This window comes from Pongo abelii, chromosome 23 (assembly GCF_028885655.2).
Source record: "Pongo abelii isolate AG06213 chromosome 23, NHGRI_mPonAbe1-v2.0_pri, whole genome shotgun sequence".
In the NCBI taxonomy this organism is placed as follows: Eukaryota; Metazoa; Chordata; class Mammalia; order Primates; family Hominidae; genus Pongo; species Pongo abelii.
The window spans coordinates 38,137,186-38,160,071 of record NC_085929.1 but is presented as its reverse complement, the minus strand read 5'-3'; the positions used below and the strand labels follow the sequence as shown (position 1 = coordinate 38,160,071).

The following is a 22,886-nucleotide window of genomic DNA, read 5'->3' as shown; positions in this document are numbered from 1 at the left end:
TCAAAAAAAAAAAAAAAAACTGAATGATGCCTCTTAGAAATCAAGCTTGTCTCCAGGGCTCCAGCTGCCAAAATCTTCGCTCTGCCCCACCCAGATTTAAGTTTTCTTTCTTTTTTTTTCCCCTTTCTGTCACCCAGGCTGGAGTGCAATGGCACGATCTTGGCTTACTGCAACCTCCGCCTGCCGGGTTCAAGCAATTCTCCTGCCTCAGCCTCAAGTAGCTGGGACTACAGGCACGTGCCACCATGCCCGGCTGATTTTTTTGTATTTTTAGTAGAGACAGGGTATTACCATGTTGGCCAGACTTGTCTCAAACTCCTGACCTCAGGTGATCCACCCATCTCAGGCTCCCAAAGTGCTGAGATTACAGGCGTGAGCCACCACGCCCGGCCCAGATTTAAGTTTTCTTGATGAAAATCTAATATATACTTGCCACCTTTGTTTCATTAAGTGTTTGCATGGTTGAGCACTGTGCAAATTACTTTACTTGATTTTATTTATTACGTTTTGGTTATTCTGAGTGGGAGGACTTCAGTGTAATTATAAATTGGCTGAGGAATGATTTGGGATCCCCTGCACCAAGTTGTTTAGTAAGTGAACCTCTGCTACTACACTCTCCCCTCAGCGCATTATTTTTACTTCTCTATATAAATGTCCCACTCTCAGTACTATCAAATTACCATGGTATTGCAGAGTTTTGGGATTCTTTTGTTTAATTGATATGTAATGTGCATGGTTTGGGGGTATATGTGATAACTTAATACATTCGTATAATTTGAAAAGATCAAGTTGTGTACTTGGGATTTCCATCACCTTAAATATTTGTCTTTTCTGTATGGTAGAACCATTCGAATTCTTCTCTTCTGGCTATTTTGAAATATGTAATAGATAATTGTAAGCCATAGGCACAATCATATGTCTGCTGCTTGCTGCTGCTCAATTAGCTAAAACGGCAACAGATTGAACCTTTTTTTTTTTTTTTTTTTTTTGACGGAGTCTTGCTCTGTCACCCAGGCCAGACTGCAGTGGCGCTGTCTCGGCTCACTGCAAACTCCGCCTCCCGGGTTCACGCCATTCTCCTGCCTCAGCCTCCCAAGTAGCTGGGACTACAGGCGCCTGCCGCCACCACACCCGGCTAATTTTTTGTATTTTTAGTAGAGACAGGGTTTCACCATGTTAGCCAGGATGGTCTCAATCTCCTGACCAGATTGAACCTTTTAAAAGGACTTTTGTTAAAATAACCAGAAGGAGCCTTTAATTGGTAGGATGCACTTTTGCCTGTCATTCCTTATTTCTTGATTGCAGTAGGGCAGACACATGAGAAGTGGGCCTGGGGGAGCAGTGGTGGGAGTGTTTGAGTTGACTGACCATCTCGCAGGGGAGATCTTCCCCATCATGGGAGATCTTCCCCATCAGGCACTCTTGCTGGTTCCTCACCCTTTCTGCTGTCCTGACTTTTAATATGCCTCTTTCAACATAATTTTCTGTTTAGTTAATTTTACAAAACTGATGTTATCAAGTTAATTTGTTTTATCTTGTTTTTCAGAGAGTTCCCTATAACTGGGCTTGTCTGGAAAGTTTATGTGTAAGAAAGGTGAAATGGTATCAGGAACAATGGCAATATTAGTTCCTACTCATTATTGTGAGACTTAATTCCCACAGTAGTGATTTCCATGAAGACTTATTTAGGAGGGTCACCAGAAATTGGAAGAGCATTCAGGAAATATATTTTGAGGAAGAGGTGAAAGTAGTCAAGGAGGGAAAATCTACCTTATATAATTTGGAGAACTGGATGTTTATTTTTATTTTATTTTATTTTATTTATTTTGAGATGGGTTCTCACTCTGTCGCCCAGGCTGCAGTGCAGTGGCACGATCTTGGCTCACTGCAACCTTCGCTTCCAGGGCTCAAGCGATTCTCCTGCCTCAGCTTCCCAAGTAGCTGGGATTACAGGTGCCTGCCACCATGCACGGCTGTTTTTTTGTATTTTTAGTAGAGACAAGGTTTCACCATGTTGGCCAGGCTGGTCTTGAACTCCTGATCTCAAGTGATGTGCCCACCTCTGCCTCCCAAAGTGCTGGGATTACAGGTGTGAGCCACAACACCCAGCTGTGTATTTACAAATTCTGGAATAGGGTAGCACCATCTGCTGTAATAGGGAAAGTAGGCTAGTTTCACAACGATAAGTATTGTGTGTTGAGTTAGGATTTTGAGGCTGTCTTTTGTAAATGATTGGTATCTGAAAACCTGTGGCTTGCAGTATATATTTGTTAATCTAATATTTGCTGACTCCAAACATTTTAAAACGCTGTGTCTAGCCTAGTTATTCTATTTTAACTGTTCTCAGGTCCAGTAAAATAAAAAAACAGAGCAAAAGAAAGGCACCTTTTATATAGCAGGCACTGTCCCACATGACATCTTACATGCATTATTTAATTTAATCCTCAGTGTAGCACTGAGGTAATTCTACTTTCCCCACCTTTTATAATAAAAGAAACCAAGACTTAGAGGTAAGTATCACAGAGCTGCAGGGCACAGTGACTCACACCCATAATCCCAGCACTTTGAGAGGCTGAGGCGGGAGGATTGCTTGAGCTCAGGTGTTCAAGGTCAGCCTGGGCAACATAAATAACCTTGTTTCTACAGAAAATACAAAAATTAGCCGGACATGGTGGCGTGTGCCTACAGTCCCAGCTCCTTGGGAGGCTAAGGTGAGAGGATCACTTGAGCCCAGGAGTTGGAGGCTGCAGTGAGCCATGATGGCACCACTGCACTCCAGCCTAGGCAACAAAGCGAGACCCTGTCTCAAAAAAAAAAAAAAAAAGTATCACAGAGCCATGATTGAAGCTTAGCTGGTCTGGCTTCACAGTCAGGGCTCTTTCTCATAGTAATTGCTGCTCTCAGGACCTATTGAGAAATGGATAGGGAAGCCCTAGAAACTCAGTATTAATAGCATTTGTTTATTTGACCTAACTGTATTCATTCATTAATTTTATGAATATTTATTAAGTGCTCTTGTGCTTTTATATACCAGGCATTATGCTGAACCATAAGGAAGAGAACAAAACAAGATCCTTACCCTCACAGAGTTTACATTCTAGTAAGAATTAGATTTTAGATTTTTTTTTTTTTTTTTTGAGGCAAGGGCGCTTACTCTGTTACCCAGGCTGGAGTGCAGTAGTGCAATCACAGCTCATTGCAGCCTTGACCTCCTGGGCTCAAGCATCCTCCTGCCTCAGCCTCCCAAGTAGCTGGGACTAAAGGCACACACCACCATGCTCAGCTGATTTTTTTTTTCTTTTAAATTTTTTGTAGAGACAGAGTCTCCTTGTGTTGCCCAGGCTGGTTCAAACTTCTGGGCTCAAGGATTCCTTCTGCCTCAGCCTCCCAAAGTGCTGGGGTCAACGTTGTGAGGTACTGCATCCAACTCAGGAATTAGATTGTTTTGTTTTGTTTTTTGTTTTTTGAGACAGAGTCTTGCTCTGTCACCCAGGCTAGAGTGTAGTGGCATGATCTTGGCTCACTGCAACCTCTGCCTCCTGGATTCAAGCGATTCCTCTGCTTCAGCCTCCCCAGTAGCTGGGATTACAGGCATGTGCCACCATGCCCAGCTAATTTTTGTATTTTCGGTAGAAATGGGTTTTTGTCATGTTGGCCAGGCTAGTCTTGAACTCCTGACCTCATGTGATCCATCCACCTTGGCCTCCCAAAATGCTGGGATTACAGGCATCAGCCACCGCTGGAATTACAGGCATGAGCCACCATGCCTGGCCGATCTTTAAATAGATTTGCATTTTGCTTTTTCTGTTTAATACAGGTGTCCTGTTTTATATATATATATAAAATCATGTGTACATATACGTGTGTTCATGTGTATAGTGTGCTAGTCAGGGTTCTCTTAGGGGAACAGAACTAATAGGAGATCACCTGAGGTCGAGAGTTTGAGACCAGCCTGGCCAACATGGTGAAACCCTGTCTCTAGTAAAAATACAAAAAAATTAGCTGGGCAGGCCAGGCGCGGTGGCTCACGCCTGTAATTCCAGCACTTTGGAAGGCCAAGGTGAGCGGATCATGAGGTCAGGAGATTGAGACCATCCTGCCTAACATGGTGAAACCCTGTCTGTACTAAAAATACAAAAAGAAATTAGCCAGGTGTGGTGGTGGGCGTCTGTAGTCCCAGCTACTCGGGAGGCTGAGGCAGGAGAATGGCATGAACCCGGGAGGCGGAGGTTGCAGTGAGCCGAGACTGCGCCACTGCACTCCAGCCTGGGCGACAGAGCAAGACTCCGTCTCAAAACAAAAATAAAAACAAAAAAAAAAACCCAAAAAATTAGCTGGGCGGGCTGGGCGTGGTGGCTTATGCCTGTAATCTCAGCACTTTGGGAGGCCGAGGCAGGCGGGTCACCTGAGGTCAGGAGTTCGAGACCAGCCTGGCCAACATGGTGAAACTCCGTCTCTACTAAAAGTACAAAAATTAGCTGGGCATGGTGGTGGGTGCCTGTAATCCCAGCTACTCAGGAGGCTGAAGCAGGAGAATTGCTTGAACCCAGGAAGTGGAGGTTGCAGTGAGCCAATATCGTGCCACTGCACTCCAGCCTGGGTGACAAGAGCGAGACTCCATCTCAAAAAAAAAAAAAAAAAAAAAAATTAGCTGAGTGTGGTTGCAGGCACCTAGAATCCCAGCTACTCAGGAGGCTGAGGCAGGAAAATCGCTTGAGCTGGGAGGTGGAGGTTGCAGTGAGCTGAGATCGCACTACTGTACTCTAGCATGGGCAACAGAGCAAGACTCTGTCTGAAAAAAATAGATAAATAAATAAATAAAGTTTTATGTATAGTTGTTTTTTTCCAAGGACTAATTTTATCTGTGACATCTAATTTCAAGTACTGAGAAAATGGTCATCTAGTAAAATAAACTGTTATTGTGAGTCTGCTTTATTAATGTTTTAAAATGAAAGCCTCTTAAGACTGAATGAGAATACAACATAGGGACATGTTTCTATGTTGTATTCAGTTGTCCAGCATTGATCTGTGAACTCTGTATTAAACTTTCAGCAAGAGGCATTTGTTGAAAATTACCTGTTTCTGCCAGATATAGTTTTGGCCCTCTGTTATATTTTCAGAGAAGAACAAAATCAATGGTATAGCATGCTAACTTTCCAGTTTTCTTTTTGAGTTGGGTCTTCTGTTGCCCTTGGTAGCATAGCATAATAAAATGCATGAAGGTAGACCAAGTGATTTTTTATTACTGCATACTAATTTGGATTTATTTCTCTTATTCAGAAGGAAATGTACAGATTACAGCTGAAACTCTGCTAAAATCCACCGAAGTACAAGGTATGAAGGTCAGTGGGACTAAGACGGATTATAATGAAGGACACAAAAATGGCAATGTGAGTAAAGATCTCTCAGCTGGATGCAACGAATTCCCAGAAGTAGACAAAATCATGACCAGTGATGAGGTTTCAGAAACCAGCACATTAGTTACCCCAGAACCTTTAACCTTTGTGGACCCTGTATTAACAGAAGCAACTCCTAAAGAAAAAGAATGTGAAGAATTAAAAAGTTGTCCTTGGTTGTCATTACCAGGAAACAGTGCCATTTCTAATGTGGACAATGGGAAGGAAGAGTTGTGTAAACCAAACCTGGTCTGTGAAGCAGATGACAATCACCAACAGCTTCATGGCCACCATAATGAACAACCCAGTTCTACACATGATAGTCCCACAGCCACAAGCCCTTTGAAAGAAAATTCTGAAGTTTCATGTTTCACATCAGACTTGTCTGGTCCGGAATCCAGAACAGTATCCTTAGAAAACTGTGATTTTGAAGGTGGTGGTTTGCTAAAGAGATCTGCTGAAAAGACAGACAGTTCTTATTTTTATAGGGCGGATGATCAAGGGAAGAACTTGGCTTCTAGAGAAGAAAATGAGGAACAGCTTTTGATTCCTAGGAGTGAAAGAGGTGGACCTTTTCTTTTTAATGCCAGGGAACCAAAAAAGGAGATTAGTGGTCGTTGTTCTGGTGAAAAAGAGCCTGTTGTTTCTCCAAAGGAAAATATCCACAATAACTGCACTCAAGAGAGTCTCCATACAGGGAACTCTAGTTCTTTAATGCCCAATTCTTTTACTGAAGCCACAGAAGTAATGTTCAATAAAAATGATTTGAAAATTACTGTACACGTTCAAGGTAACTTGACAAACCCTGAGGACCATAAAGAAACTTTTACTAATATGAGCCATCCAGGTGGACACTCTGAAGAAAGCAGTTTTTCCTCCTTGATGCAGATTGAAGAGGCAGGACAGACAACCCCTATAGAGCCCAATATATTAAGTAAATCTTTTTACACTAAAGACTGTAACTGCTTAGTCAACATCCAGAGAAATCTGGAAAGCAACACCCAGTTAAGTGAAGCATCATGTAATGATTTTCTGTTTGAAAGAAAATCCATTGTGAGTTTAATGCCAGAGGATCAGATAAGTCCTATAAGTGAGGTATTAAAACCCAAGAAAGGTACTGCTCTGTTGCCACCATCCCCAGAATTTGATTACAGACCTGAGTCAGAAAAAGTTATACAGACCTCACATGATGATATTCCACTTTTAGATGAACAGAGCATAGCCTGTGAGATGAATGAACTTTCTTGTACCAATGAACTGGTTGTAAACAAAGTAGAAAGTGAATGTGTTTTAAATCAACAAGTGTCCCTTAATTCTCAAGACCATGCAAATTTGCCAACTGACTCTCTACTGCATTTAAACAAAGAGATGCCTTTAGCAACAGGCAGAGATGCCCATCAGAGCCATCACCCTCCATTAGCGGGTAGAGCAGATGTCATTGCTGATACACAAACCATTCCCGTTCAGACAAAAATAAAAGACATCTCTCCACCAGGTAACCAAACCTGTGGTGCCTCTTCAAACTGTCCCACCTTAAACATCAAACCAGTAAGCCTAGAGAGAAAAAAAGAAATGGCTGATTCAGGAACAAAAGCTCTATATTCCAGGCTGCGCTCAAATAAGAGAGAAGCAGCTGGCTTTCCTCAAGTGGTCTCTGTCATAGAATGTCACAGTATTCAATCTCAGGATATCTCTAGCTGTCATTGTGTAAGAAAAAATGTGTCTGAAGAAAACATGTGTTCTGCTTCTGCTGCTTTCAAGTCCAGCAAAATCAGCCTGCAAGTTGATAACTCTTTGATAACAAAATATGAAAATGCATTTCAGCACCGTGATCACCACTGCCAAGGAACAGGACACTCTGTGGAAAAAAGCAGCTGTAAAGTGAGTTACACATCAGAGGAAAGGGAACTTGATGGGAGAGAAACGAATGGCAGCCTTCCAGGAGATAAGATCAGAAACAAAATGACAGCAGGCTTGTTAAATAGTGGAATTTCAAACAAAACCCTTCACACCTCCAGTAGCAACAAACTCAGTGAGGAAGGGCTGGAAGGAAAGGAGCAGGATGTATCCAAAGAAACTGTATTTTGTAAGTATAACATCTCTGATCATGCTATACAAGAACTAAACCAGACTGTAAACATTCCAGGTCCTCAAAAAGTGTTGGACCAGTCTCCTACTGTTATGTTCTCCAGTTTTAAAAATGTAAAATCAGTTGAAACACTCAATCAGAAGGCAGATGAAGTCCTTGACTGTCAGAGTAACCAAAACAGACCAGATGAATGCAAAAGTGAAGGTCAGCCAGCCAAGGAGATGCTAGGTAGTGACCAGAGAGAGACTGTCACCGAGCCTCACAGGGAGGTAAACCATAACCAAAAGGATCTGCTGGTCAGCTCAGGCAGTAATAACTCACTACCTTGTGGTAGTCCAAAGAAAGGCAGTTTGAAAGGAGCCTTTGTCAAGATGTCTGGTTGTGATGAGTCCACAGAAGGTATGGTAGACATCGTCTACACGGACTGTAGTAATAAGCTTACAGAAGGTGTGCTGGATGTGAAGGCATCTAATCCACTGGATTGTGGTGCAAGGCAAGAGAAACTGGCATTCCAAGAGGACTCCAGGAGTACCTTGTCTCGGGGAGAACTGGATGCTGCACATACAGGAACAACTGGTCAGGACTCAGATTTCCCAGTTACTGCTGCTTCTACAGTGGACTTTCTCAAAATAAAAAAATCATGTGAAGAAAACGTATGCAGATCTTTAAAAGACTGTGAAATGGAAAAGTGTCCAGACTCTTGTGCCCATGAGATGGAGTCTGTTGCAGATCATGAACCAAATAAAAGAATATTGGGCAGAGTAAATGTGTCTTTAAATGATAGCCATTATGGACAGCAAGATAAAGGAACATCTCTCAGAGAAACACAAGAGATGACTGAAGGATCAAGACTAGAACTAAACTCTGAGTTTGGCAAAGAAAGTACCTTTGGAATTTCCTCAAAAGAGTTGATGTCTTGCCGTGATGAAAGCTCTGTTTCCCTAAGAAGCCTGAAATCCATTGAAATAATGCCTTCTCAAGAAAATTCAGAAACTAATGTTAACAGTGAAGAAACTGACCTGAAAAATCTTTGTAAACCAAAAGATGGTGAAATGCTTTGTGAAAATGTAAAGGACTGCACAGTCCTTCCTGAGATGAAGGAAAAAGTATCAAGAGATCGGAGTAATTCTAGTGACAGAGACAGCATATGTACCTGTGTGGAAAAGAATGCTTGCAAAGCTTGTCACCCTCACGAGAATTCCTCTGACAGACATTTGCCTTTGACAGTGAAAACAGATATTAAAGTGAAAGAAGAAACCGAAGAGCGTCAGAGGGGACTACTGGGTTACTTAACTGTTGGGGAGCAATCTGAGGAGTTGGTTACCAGAGAAGCTGGCGATGGCGATCATGTGAGCAACATCTCTCAGACCCATTTTAAATGCCGGGGGATACTTAATCATGCTGAAAAACAGCAGAGCCCTGAGGTTTTGGACTACATGTTGCAGAAAGAAGAGGAATATATACATCAACAAAAAGCACATACGATATCGCAACAGTGCATATCATCTAGTCTGTTGTTAGAGGATGCACAAAATAAGAACCAACCTAAGGTTGACAAAGATGAGTCCACCATGATGAATGAAATCACCCTAGCAAAGCTGGCCAAGGACAACATTGTGGCACAGACTCAGAAGTTAGAAGACCAGAAGGAGGAAAGCTTACATCATCCATTAAAGAAGGACACTGAATCATGCACAAGTCCTTGCCTTCTTGGTGCCCCTCGGAAAGCACAAGACCCCTCCTCTGCTGGGTGTGATCAAATACATGGTGTCTTTGCGAAGAAAGGAATGCTTCCCTTAAAGAAGCAGCCCCATCGAACTTGTAAGAAAGTTTCCTATCAGGAGCAAATCATTGTTGGGAGAAAAATAGGTAAAATCAGAAGTTCTGCCTTTTTAAAGAATTCTTCCAATCCCATCCCCACAAAAGCGCACAGACTTCTCAGTTTGTGTACTCTGTCTGCACCTACACAATTAGAACCTGGAACAGCACCTACCAAGAGCTTGGTTAGTCACATACCAAAGCAGACGGCTACACCGTGCCATCCCTTGAGGAGCCTGAATTTTAGGAAGACTACCAAAGAATCAGCCTTACTAAACAAGCTGTCCATCCTTGCCTCCAAACTGGCCCCAGCCATGAAGACTCAGAAACTAAGATACCGACGGTGTTCCTCTGAACTTCTTCCAATGGCTAAAAGCTACAAGCGCCTCAGATATAAAAGGCTCCTGGACGGATTTTCATCCAGCACAGAGCAGCTGAATCCATATTTGGCAGCTAGTGGATGGGATAAGAGGCCTAACAGTAAGCCCATGGCACTTTATTCTCTTGAATCCATCAAGATGACCTTCATAGATTTGAGCAACAAGATGCCGTCCCTGCTATTTGGTTCTGAAATCTTCCCAGTATCCTTTCATGTGAAATCATCCAGCTCAGATTGCACGACTGAGTCCTCAAGGACTTTTCCTGAGCACTGTGCTCCGGCAAGGCTTGCCTTAGGAGAGGCCCTCCAGTGCCCGTCTCAACCTCCCAAGTGGACCTTTTCTTTCTTCTTGTCCCACGGTTGCCCTGGGATGGCCACATTCAGGGAAGACACTGGCGTCCATAGTCAGACCCACACTCAGGCTCCTCCCCAGCCTCCAGCTCCTCTCCAAGACTATGGAGGCACTGCCATAGTCCAGACCAGAGCAGACTGCTCTGTCCTTGGCCTTCACACACTTCTAGCACTTTGTTCCCCAGGATGTTACCGAATCTGGACAAAAAAACGGCGCTTCTCCAGCCACATGCTGCCTACCATGCAGAGGCTCTTCATGACCCAGTTTACGCAGGGCTTGAAAGGGTTACGGTCTCCAGCCTCCATAGCAGACAAGGTCTTCTGTTCTCTGCCCTACTCAGTGGGCAGAGTCCTATCCATTTGGAGCCAGCATGGGCCTTCTGTCTGCTCCTTCGAAATCTCTTCTCTTCATTCCCCTCACTGCAAGCGGCAACCGAGTCTGGGCACCACAAGCAGGTAAAATCTGTCCCCTGTTCTTTACAAATGTCCCATATTTGCTTCCTGTCTCTGGGGAGATGAGAGGGGAACTGCGGGAAATGCAAGGCTGTTTAGAGTCCTCTTGGGTCTGCATTTTCTATTTACCTTGCCAAATCTCTGCCGAGAAAATCCAATAGTAATTCTTAAGCATAGGACCCCCACCCCCTGCTTAATTTTCCTGTAGAACCTACTTCTGTATTTCACACCATTCTTTTTTCTGTCCATTTCATTCTTCAAACCATCAAGTCTGTTGAATCTTCTTCTTTTTTTTGATTCACTCTTCTTGCCCAGGCTGGAGTGCAATGGTGCAGTGTTGGCTTACTGCAACCTCCGCCTCCCGGGTTCAAGCGCTTCTCCTCCTTCAGCCTCCTGAGTAGCTGGGATTACAGGCATGCGCCACCATACCCAGCTACGTTTTTGTATTTTTTAGTAGAGACGGGGGTTTCTCCATGTTGGTCAGGCTAGTCTTGAACTCCTGACCTCAGGTGATCTGCCTGCCTCGGCCTCCCAAAGTGCTAGGATTGCGTGCATAAGCCAACCAGACTGCTTTTTATTTATTTATTTATTTTATTTATTTATTTTTGTTATTTTTTTTTTTTTGAAACAGTCTCATTCTTGTCACCCAGGCTGGAATGCAGTGGCGCAATCTTGGCTGACCACAACTTCCGCCTCCCGGATTCAAGCGATTCTCCTGCCTTAGCCTCCCGAGTAGCTGGGATTACAGGCGCCCGCCACCATGCCTGGCTAATTTTTGTATTTTTAGTAGAGATAGGGTTTCACCATGTTGGCCAGGCTGGTCTTGGACTCCTGGTGTCCGGTAATCCTCTCACCTTGGCCTCCCAAATTGCTGAGATTACAGGCGGTAGCCAGCACACCCAGCTGAATCTTCTTTTCTACTCTTGCGTCCATCTTGCAGAAAACAAACACCTATTACAAGTGAAAGACTATAAATAGTAACACATAATCGCTTGTAACATTATCTCCTTCACAAAGCACTAAACAGCCAGCACCTAACTCTGATATGTAGAGGACACAGAATAAATATATTTTTAGTTAATGAATAAATTACACAGGTATCACCAGATATGGTTTATGAACCCCTGCCTTTCTTTTGGCAATGTAGAGGCTTCAAAAATTGGCATTTACGTACTTCAGTTTTAGGATTTATAGAACTTAAAGTGAACTGGGAAGGAGTTCTTGGGGTGTGATCATTGAGAATAGTTGGAAATAATTTCATCAATATCATTGTACCTTCTAATTGAAAATAAGAGAAGAAAAAGAATTTGAGAGTTAAACTACTCATCTCAAGAATCCCTAAAGAGTGGCCGGGCGTGGTGGCTCACACCTATAATCCCAGCACTTTGGGAGGCTGAGACAGGTGGGTCACGAGGTCAGGAGATCGAGACCATCCTGGCTAACACCGTGAAACCCCGTCTCTACTAAAAATACAAAAAAATTAGCCGGGCATAGTGGTGGGTGCCTGTAGTCCCAGCTACTCGGGAGGCTGAGGCAGGAGAATGGTGTGAACCTGGGAGGCAGAACTTGCAGTGAGCCGAGACTGCGCCACTGCACTCCAGCCTGGGCGACAGAGTGAGACTCTGTCTCAAAAAAAAAAAAAAATCCCTAAAGAGCTGCTATAGACATGACAGATAAACCCTCCTCTTTGTAATTATTTAAGTAAACAAAATATTTTTTAATTTGCCCTTACTATTGCTATATTTGAAAAATTAGACATCAAATAAAAAGCCTTAATATTCCAAATAGCTTAGGAGGGCCTTGTTCATTGTGTGTCTCTAGTGTAGAATCATTGTGTGTCAGTAAAGTGGACTGGTTCAGGCGGGATGCAGTGGCTCATGCCTGTAAGCCTAGCACTTCGGGAGGCCAAGGCAGGTGGATCTCTTTAGTCCAGGAGTTTGAGACCAGCCTGGGAAACATGGCATAATGTTATCTCTGCTAAAAAATATAAAAATTAGTCAGGCATAGTGGCGTATGCCTGTAGTCCCAGCTACTCAAAAGGCTGAGATGGGAAGATTGCTTGAACCCAGGAGGCAGAGGTTGCAGTGAGCCAGGATCACACCACTACACTCCAGCCTAGGCAACAGAGCTAGACCTTGTCTCCAAAATGTTTAATTAAAAAAACAACAGGCTGGCTACGGTGGCTCATGCCTGTAATCCCAGCACTTTGGGAGGCTGCGGCGGGCAGATTACCTGAGGTCAGGGGTTCGAGACCAGCCTGGCCAACATGGGGAAACCCTGTCCCTACTAAAAATACAAAAATTAGCTGGGCGTGATGGCACACACCTGTAGTCCCAGCTACTCAGGAAGCTGAGGCAGGAGAATCGCTTGAATCCAGGAGGCAGAGGTTGCAGTGACCCAAGATCGTGCCACTGCACTCCAGCCTGGCAACAGAGCAAGACTCCGTCTCAAAAAAAAAAAAAAAACAAAAAACCCCACAGGCATCTGGGTGCAGTAGCTCACGTGCGTAATCCCAGCACTTTGGGAGGCCGAGGTGGGCCTGACCAACGTGGTGAAACCCTCTCTCTACTACAAATACAAAAAAATTTTAGCTGGGTGTAGTGGCTTATGCCTGTAATTCCAGCTACTCAGAGGCTGAGTCAGGAGGATCCCTTGAACCTGGGAGGCGGGGGTTGCAGTGAGCCAAGAGCATGCCATCGCACTCTAGCCTGGGCAACAGAGCAGGATTCTGTCTCCAAAAAAAAAAAAAAAAAAAAAAAAATAGGCCGGGCGTGGTGGCTCATGCCTGTAATCCCAGCACTTTGGGAGGCCAAGGTGGGCGGGTCACTTGTCACTTGAGGCCAGGAGTTCAAGACCAGCCTGGGCAACCTGGAGAAATAAATCCCATGTCAGCTGGGCACGGTGGCTCATGCCTAAAATCCCAGCACTTTGGGAGGCCAAGGCGGGCAGATCAACTGAGGTCAGGAGTTCAAGACCAGCCTGACCAACATGGAGAAACCTCACCTCTACTAAAAATACAAAATTAGCTGGGCGTGGTGGCGCACACCTGTAATCCCAGCTACTTGGGAGGCTGAGGCAGGAGAATCACTTAAACCCGGGAGGTGGAGGTTGTGCTGAGCCAAGATTGCGCCATTGCACTCCAGCCTAGGCAACAAGAGCAAAACTCCGTCTCAAAAAAATAAAAATAAAAAAATAAATCCCATCTCTACTAAAAATACAAAAATTAGCCAGATGTAGTGGTGCATGCCCATAATCCCAGCTACTCAGAGGCTGAGGCACAAGAATCAGAAGAGGCTGCAGTGAGCCGAGATCTTGCCACTATATTCCAGCCTGGGCGGCAAAGTGAGACTCTGTCTCAAGAAAATTTCAACAGCAACAACAGGGCTTCTGGTGGCCAGGCATGGTGGCTCACGCCTGTATTCCCAGCACTTTGGGAGGCCAAGGCAGGCGAATCAACTGAGGTCAGGAGTTCAGGACCAGCCTAGCCAACATAGTGAAACCTCGTCTCTACTAAAAATACGAAAATTAGCCAGGTGTGGTGGTTCATGCTTGTAATCCCAGCTACTCAGGAGGCTGAGGCAGGAGAATTGCTTGAACCCGGGAGGCAGAGGTTAGGGTGAGCCAAGATCGCACCACTGCACTCCAGCCTGGGTGACAAAGTGAGACTCCGTCTCAAAAATAAATAAATAAATAAACAACAAAGCTGCTGGTTTATATTGTGTAGTTCCTTGAGTATCTTAGCAGAAAACTGAATGAATAGAAGAGTGTCAGAAAAAAACCCCGGAACATGAACATTGCTGACTAGAATTGAAAGATGAATTGCTGTTACAAGTACATGTCCTATAGTTTTGTTTTTGTTTTTGTTTTTGTTTTTCCTGAGATGGAGTTTCGCTCTTGTTGCCCAGGCTGGAGTGCAGTGGTGCAATCTCGGCTCACCGCAACCTCTGCCTCCCAGGTTCAAGCGATTCTCCCACTCCAGCCTCCTGAGTAGCTGGGATTGCAGGCATGCACCACCACGTCCAGCTAATTTTGTATTTTTAGTAGAGATGGGATTTCTCCATGTTGGTCAGACTGGTCTTGAACTCCCGACCTCAAGTGATCTGCCCGCCCCAGCCTCCTAAAGTGCTGGGATTACAGGCGTAAGCCACTGCGCCCAGCCTTTATAGTTATTTTTAAAAGTTCACTTATTATAAAGACAGCCATGAAAATACATTAGAGTGACTCACATTGTTTTAAATGCTGGTGTACTGCTTTTATTGTCTACTTTGTTGATATGCCTCTAAAATCTCATAATTGCTCTGCTATGTGTTTAGGGCACACAGCTTTAAATTGTGTTACTTCCGGCCAGGTGCAGTGGCTGACACCTGTAATCCCAGCACTTTAGGAGGCCGAATCGGGTGGATCACGAGGTCAGGAGATTGAGACCATCCTGGCTAACATGGTGAAACGCCGTCTCTACTAAAAATACAAAAATTAGCTGGGCGTGGTGGCACATGCCTATAGTCCCAGCTACTCGGGAGGCTGAGGTAGGAGAATCGCTTGAACCCGGGAAGTGGAGGTTGCAGTGAGCCGAGATCACACCACTGCACTCCAGCCTGGGCAACAGAGCGAGTCTCTGTCTCCCAAAAAAATAGGTTGTGCCACTTCCTCCAAACTGTGTTTGTTCCTGAGGTTAGGATAGATGGTAGTTACTCATTTCACCCTGTGGAGGTGTAACCTTTTGCCCGTTTTCGTCTTCCAGAGCTCTTTCTTTCCCACCTGATGTTTCTGTTTCCTGGTGTTGAAAATTTTCTGTTTCCCTCCCTATTTCTAGCTTTTTATTTTATTTTATTTTATTTAAATTGAAATGGAAGGTAGAGGGGGTGGTATTTGTAGATACTTTTCATTGGCTCTAAAAATGCCTTAACATCATGTGCCTGGGCTTAGAGTTTAGAAGTTTGCTGTTTTCTTTCTTTTTTTTTTTTTTGAGACAGAGTTTCACTCTTGTCTCCCAAGCTGGAGTGCAGTGGCGCGATCTCAGCTCACTGCAACCTCCGCCTCCCGGGTTCAAGCGATTCTCCTGCCTCAGCCTCCTGAATAGCTGGGATTACAGGCATGTACCACCACGCCTGGCTAATTTTGTATTTTTAGTAGAGACAGGATTTCACCAGGTTGGCCAGGCTGGTCTCAAACTCTTGACCTCAGGTGATCCACCCACCTCAGCCTCCCAGAGTACTGGAATTATAGGTGGCGCGAGCCACCGTGCCTGGCCAGAGTTTGCTGTTTTTCTAAACAAGCTTACAAATGGTTTCTAGCAAGCCGGGCATGGTGGCTCATGCCTGTAATCCCAACACTTTGGGACACTGAGGTAGGCAGACCACAAGGTCAGGAGTTCGAGACCAGCTTGGCCAATATGGTGAAACCCCGTGTCTACTAAAAATACAAAAATTAGCCCGGCATCCTGGCAGGTGCCTGTAGTCCCAGCTACTCGGGAGGCTGAGGCAGGAGAATTCCTTGAACCCACGAGGTAGAGGTTGCAGTGAGATGAGGTCGCGCCACTGCACTCCAGCCTGGGTGACAAAGTGAGACTCCGTCTCAAAAAAAAAGGAAGAGTTTAATTATAAAGGAATTAAACTTTTAATAGTTTTCTCCTGGTTTTGTGTGGTTTTTTTTTTTTTTTTTTTTTTTTTGTGAGATGGAGTCTTGCTCTGTCGCCCAGGCTGGAGTGCAGTGGTGTGATCTCGGCTCACTGCAACCTCTGCCTCCTGGGTTCAAGCAATTCTCCTGCCTCACCCTCCCAAGTAGCTGGGATTGCAGGCACGTGCCATCATGCCTAGCTAGTTTTTGTATTTTTGTAGAGACAGGGTTTCATCGTGTTGGCCAGGCTGGTCTTGAATTCCTGACCTCAGGTGATCCACCCGCCTCAGCCTCCCCAAAGTGCTGGGATTACAGGCGTGAGCCACTACGACCAGCCAATAGTTTTTTTCTGTATAGCTATGTTGTTTTGTTTAGTTTGGTTTTTGAGACAGAGTCTCCCTCTATCGCCCAGGCTGGAGTGCGGTGGTAGAATCTCAGCTTACTACAATCTCCTCCTCCCAGGTTCAAGCGATTCTCCTGTCTCAGCCTCCTGAGTAGCTGGGATTACAAGTACCCACCACCACACCCAGCTAATTTTTGTATTTTTAGTAGAGATGGGGTTTTGCCATGTTGACCAGGCTGGTCTCGAACTCCTGGCCTCAAGTGATCTGCCCACCTCAGCCTCCCAAAGTGCTGGGATTCCAGGTGTGAGCCACTGTGCCCGGCTGTATAGCTATGTTTTATGTGTAACTTGGCTTTAAAGAAAATAATTGGGCCGGGCACGGTGGCTCATGCCTTTAATGCCAGCACTTTGGGAGTTCAAGGCGGGCGGATCACAGGGTCAGGAGTTTGAGACCAGCCTGGCCAATATGGTGAAACCCCATCTCTACTAAAAATACAAAAATTACCCAGGCATGATGGCACGCGCCTATAGTCCCAGCTACTCAGGAGGCTGAGGCAGAAGAATCTCTTGAACCCGGGAGGCGGAGGTTGCCGTGAGCCGAGATCACACCATTGCACTCCAGCCTGGGCAATGGAACAAGACTCAGTCTCAAAAAAAGAAAAACAAAAAGAAAATAATTGGTTTCTCTCTAATATTTTATAAAGTTATAGAAACTGTCAGATTTATTAGAGTCAGTACACAACTGAGTGGTATAATATATTCTTTAAATTTTTTTAAATTTATTTTTATTTAGAGATGGGGTCTTGCCCTGATACTCAGGCTGAAGTGCAGTGGTACAGTCTTGGCTTACTTCAGTCTTGATCTTCCGGGCTCAAGCAGTCTTCTCACCTCACCCCAGCCTCTTGAGTAGCTGAGACCACAGGTGCACTCCACTACCCCTGGCTAAATTTTTGTATTTGTTGTGGAGACAAGGTCTCGCCATGTTGCCCAAGCTGGTCTTGAACTCCTAGGCTGAAGCGATGTGCCCACCTCAGCCTCCCAAAGTGCTGGGATTATAGGCATCAGCCACCTTGTCCAGCCACTGTTCTTTCTTTCTGTCTCTGCCTTCTTTCCATTCAAGTTAGAAAATAATCTTCCTGTCAGTCTGCCTCCATTCCAGTGATGGGCACATAAATGTAACTCTCCTTGTTGGAAAGCTTTCCTCTTTTTGAGTAACTGACATTTCTTGTCTTCTTGGGGCTATCATGTGCTAATACCCACAATAACATCAAAACCTTTCCTGTTATCCCACTGCCCTTACCTATTGCTTTTGTACTTTTGCTTTACTTCAGCCACACCATGTTACCATATGTGCCTCTTCCAGGCATGGAAGCTACATATAACACCAGCGGCAGTCAGACGAGGTAAGCACATGAGACTCAGTGCGTGTGTGCGCGTGTGCGTATGTGTGTGCAAGAGACAGAGTGCATACATAGGTGGCGTGGATCGTCTGTGGCATGACTTTGACCTCTTGTCCTTGTAAACCTGATCTATGTCTCTCAGATAAACATCTCTGAGATTGAAATCTGTTCTATTACAAGCAGCAACTAGGAATGTGTAATAATAAAATTTGTTAAAAAAAAAAAAAAAAAGTGAAAATCACTAACCAGCTTATTGTACCAGAAGTCCCCTCTCAAGCTATTTCATGTCTTAAAGCCAACTTCAGTCCCTGGACAGGATTGATCTTATCTGAGTACTGTTCATTTGTGCGGTTTACCGGATATCTTCCTCACCCAAAAAGTCTGTTCCTTTTTACATTTTTCCTTATAAAACTCCATAGCAATAAAATGGATTACACATTCTTGTAATTTTTTTACATATGTAGATACAGGCTGTGTCTGAAAGTGACTAGAAAGCAGGTTGACTGGATATATTATTCTCTGGAAAGAAAGAAAAAGTATTGAGGCCTAGATGTTAAGAAGTTGAGGCTGGGCGTGGTGGCTCATGCCTGTAATCCCAGCGCTTTGGGAGGCCGGGGTGGGTGGATCACCTAAGGTCGGGAGATCGAGACCATCTTCACCAACATGGAGAAACTCCGTCTCTACTAAAAATACAGAATTAGCTGGGCGTGTTGGCGCACGCCTGTAATTTCAGCTACTCGGGGGGCTGAGGCAGGAGAATCGCTTGAACCCGGGAGGCAGAGGCTGCATTGAGCCGAGATCGCACCATTGCACTCCAGTCTGGGCAACAAGAGTGAAACTCCTTCTCAAAAAAAAAAAAATGAAGAAGAAGAAGTTGAATGTGCTGGAAGTAGAAAGGGAACCCCTCTCATATCTTCTTTCTCTTCATGGTGCTAGGCTGGAGCCTCCATTCCCTGCCTTGGTACCAAAGTCTTGCTTGGTAGCAGAATCAGCTGTCAGCAAGCTCCTGCTTTCAGCCTCTGAGTTCCAGGTTCCTGGATTGGATGAGCTGGATGGTGTGAAAGCGGCATGCCCCTGCCCACAGAGCAGCCCTCCAGAACAGAAAGAGGTAAGTGTAAAGTGCTGGTTGGGTGAGATGATGGTGGCATTGGAGGTGGCCATTGTCAACTCACATCGCATTATAGCTACAGACTGGCTTCTGAGTATCTTTACGTACCACCTTTAGTGTCAGCCGAGTCCTGGAGAGTACTAAGCCAGGAGTTTTTCTCCTGGCCAATAAAGGACACAGTGGATTTTTTAATCTGCGTTGTTTTCCAGATACTTTTTTCTTGCCAACAGCATGTAACGGTGTTTAGAGAATTGGATGAAAGAGCTGCTTTGTGCATTCAAAGAAGATGAATGGATGGTGATGATGTTCAATTTTGCAATGTCTGTTGTCTTCAACAGTTGCAAACTTTCATGTTGACAGTCTCAGTATCTGAACTGAATGTACAATTCTTGTTTTGATGATATGAAGGGAGTAGTTGCTTAAAACACAGCAGGGGCCAGGCACGGTGGCACACGCCTGTAATCTGAGCACTTTGGGAGGCTGAGGCGGGCGGATCGCTTGAGTCCAGGAGTTCAATAGCAGCCTGGGCAACCTGGCAAAACCGTGTCTCTACAAAAAATACAAAAATTAGCTGACCGTGATGGTGCACACCTGCAGTCCCAGTTACTCGGGAGGCTGAGGAGGGAGAATTGTTTGAGCCCGGGAGGCAGAAGTTGCAGCAATGACCCCAGATTGCATCACTGCACTCCAGCCTGAGTGACAGAGTGAAACCCCATCTTAAAAAAAAAATAAAAGGCTGGGCATGGTGGCTCACGCCTGTGATTCCAGCACTTTGCAAGGCCAAGGCGGGCGGATCACCTGGGGTCAGGAGTTGGAGACCAGCCTGGCCAGTATGGTGAAACCCCATCTCTACTAAAAATACAAAAATTAGCCAAATATGGTGGCAGATTCCTGTAATCCCAGGTACTCTGGAGACCGAGGCAGCAGATTCGCTTAAACCCAGGAGGCGGAGGTTGCAGTGAGCCTGGATTGCACCACCACACTCCAGCCTGGGCGACAGAGTGAGACTCCATCTCAAAAAATAAATAAGGCCGGATGCGGTGGCTAACATCTGTAATCCTAGCACTTTGGGAGGCTGAGGTGGGCGGATCACCTGAGGTTGGGAGTTTCAGACCAGCCTGACCAACATGGAGAAACCCTGTTTCTACTAAAATACAGAATTAGCTGGGCGTGGTGGCACATGCCTGTAATTCCAGCTACTCAGGAGGCTGAGGCAGGAGAATGACTTGAACCCGGGAGGCAGAGGTTGCGGTGAGCCGAGACCATGCCATTGCACTTAAGCCTGGGCAACAAGAACGAAACTCTATCTAAAAAAATAAATAAATAATAAAATAAAAAAACAGCAGGAATAGAAGTGGGAGCTTTGTCATAAACTACTTAATAGAATCATCTCTAAAGTGAGGTAGCAATGTTTTAAGTGTCAAGACAGGGACTTTATATATTTAAAATGTCTTACAATATGCCAGGGGTGGTGGCATACACCTATAGTCCTAGCTACCGCAGAGGCTGAGGCTAAAGGATCAGTTGAGCCCAAGGGTTCCTGGCCAGCCGGGGCAATATAGCGAGACCCCATCTAAAAATAAAAATCGCCAGTTATGGTGGCTTATACTTGTAACCCCAGCGCTTTGGGAGGCCAAGGCAGGAGGATCGTTTGAGTCCAGGAATTCAAGGCTGCAGTGAGCTATGATTGCACCACTGCACACCAGCCTGGGCCACAGAGAGAGACCTTGTCTCAAAAAATACATAAATAAAATGTCTTAGAGCTTGACCATCTTTCTTCTTAATCCTTAAAAATAGGCTGAGCCAGAGAAGAGGCCAAAGAAAGTCTCACAGATTCGCATCCGGAAAACCATTCCTAGGCCAGATCCTAATCTTACCCCCATGGGCCTTCCTCGACCCAAAAGGTGAGCTCCTTCTCTATTACAAGCTAGGTTCACTTTTTTGGAAAATTGTTTGTCATAATATAATTACCCTTTAAATGGTCCTACACTCTGAGCAATTTATTACATTTCTAGGAATTTATCCTAAAGAATTAATTAGTAATGTCGCAAGATATTTATATGCAAGGACACTTTAATACATTGCATACATAATCTTAGTTAACCCTCCAATGTAACAAGAAGGAACCTGTGTTAGGTTGTAGCATCAATGCTGGCACATGTGATTTCTGTGTGTCACAGGATTTACCCAACCGCGGAGCTCAAGCTCCTAAATACTCTGTGCACTAAACTGGAAAAGGACCTAAAAGTCCTGAGTTTAGTTTTTCTTAAGAAAGATCTCCAAGCCGGGCGCGGTGGCTCACAGCTGTAATCCCAGCACTTTGGGAGGCCGAGGTGGGGAGATCACCTGAGGTCAGGAGTTCGAGACCAGCCTGACCCACACGGAGAAACCCCATCTCTACTAAAAATACAAAATTAGCCAGGCTTGGTGGCACATGCCTATAATCCCAGCTACTTGGGAAGGCTGAGGCAGGAGATTCGCTTGAGCCTGGGAGGTGGAGGTTGTGGTGAGCCGAGATCACACCATTGCACTCCAGCCTAGGCAACAAGAGCAAAACTCCATCTCAAAAAAAAAAAAATCTCCAAACTTATATTTTCTTCTGATCGATTTTGCTCCTCCATTTCTTATCAGCAAATGGAAGCCTAACAGTGGTCTCAGGAGCCTCCCTGTAAAATATGAATAAGAATTCCCAACACTTAAGATTTCTATACAGGGCCAGGCGCGGTGGCTCATGCCTATAATCCCAGCACTTGGGGAGACCGAGGCGGGTGGATCACAAGGTCAGGAGTTTGAGACCAGCCTGACCAACGTGGAGAAACCCCATCTCTACTAAAACTACAAAATAAGCTGGGCATGGTGGCGCGCGCCAGTAATCCCAGCTACTCGGTAGGCTGAGGCAGGAGAATTGCTTGAACCTGGGAGGCGGAGGTTGCAGTGAGCCGAGATCGTGCCATTGCACTCCAGCCTGGGCAACAAGAATGAAACTCCGTCTCAAAAAAAGAAGATTTCTATACAGTCTAACTGAGAAAAGAATGTGTACTACCTCCATTATAGTGCTTCACACAACACGAATAAAATAATCATTTGTTAGGGTCATGATTGATGTTCCACTTCTGCACCATAATCTTTATCTTAATATGTTGTATTTTTGTCTTATGGTTCTTTTGTTGATCTATTGTATGTCTTTTCAAGAGAAATTATAAAAATATTTCAGATATCCGAGATCGAGTAGTATTTATTACTCGAATGAAATAGGATTCATTATCAGTTGTATTCTCTCTTGCATTTATATGTCTGAAGAACCTTGTTTACATAAATAAGTAGTTGGGAGAGGAAAGAGTTTTAATATAGTAGAGTCATTCAATTATTTCCACTTCTTTCAAGTTATATGCCAAAAAATCATAGAGTGATCTAGCATTGTATTTAATGAAAACAAAAGATTGAAAAGCACTCAGTCACAAAGGTTCTGTTGCCCAGGCATTAGTGGCAGTTACTGTCTCAGTGTCTGGAACAGACCGAGAAGGGTGCAGTAAATGTCAAATGCCAGATCCTCTTTCCCTTAGAGGTACCTTATTCATTCCAATATACTGAAAGGGGGTTGAGAAAAATAAAATTTTTAATAAATCTTTGCCTAAACCTAGGATGTCTTTTGATAAAAATGCTATGAATCAAATGTACTTTTGTCCAAAAAAAAAAAAACCCTTGAAGCTGCAGATTTTAGTACATTAAGTTTATGGAAAAGCCTGGACATATAATTTAATTGGTGGAAGCAATTTATTATTTAAGCCCATCAAGCAAATCATTCTTCCTGACTTTTCTGTTTTCCAATTCAAGTAAATATGTTAATTTATCCTTTCAAGAAAATGATGTAAAACACTGAGAAATAAATTATGGAGTACAAATTGTGAGGTATATTTCTAAAAGTCTTAAAGT

General features: G+C 44.4%; 1 protein-coding gene across 7 annotated transcripts in view; it reads left to right on the top strand.

Moving 5' to 3' along the window:
- Positions 1-22,886, top strand: part of PRR14L (proline rich 14 like) — a 68,649-nt gene that overhangs the window by 27,642 nt on the left and 18,121 nt on the right. For all 7 annotated transcript variants that reach the window (XM_002831032.6, XM_003779529.5, XM_054543337.2 and 4 more), the window contains 4 exons: positions 5,281-10,489; positions 17,777-17,848; positions 18,782-18,953; positions 20,751-20,857. In XM_002831032.6, the coding sequence (XP_002831078.2) occupies positions 5,281-10,489; positions 17,777-17,848; positions 18,782-18,953; positions 20,751-20,857 (5,560 nt within the window). The remainder of the gene's footprint in view (positions 1-5,280; positions 10,490-17,776; positions 17,849-18,781; positions 18,954-20,750; positions 20,858-22,886) is intronic.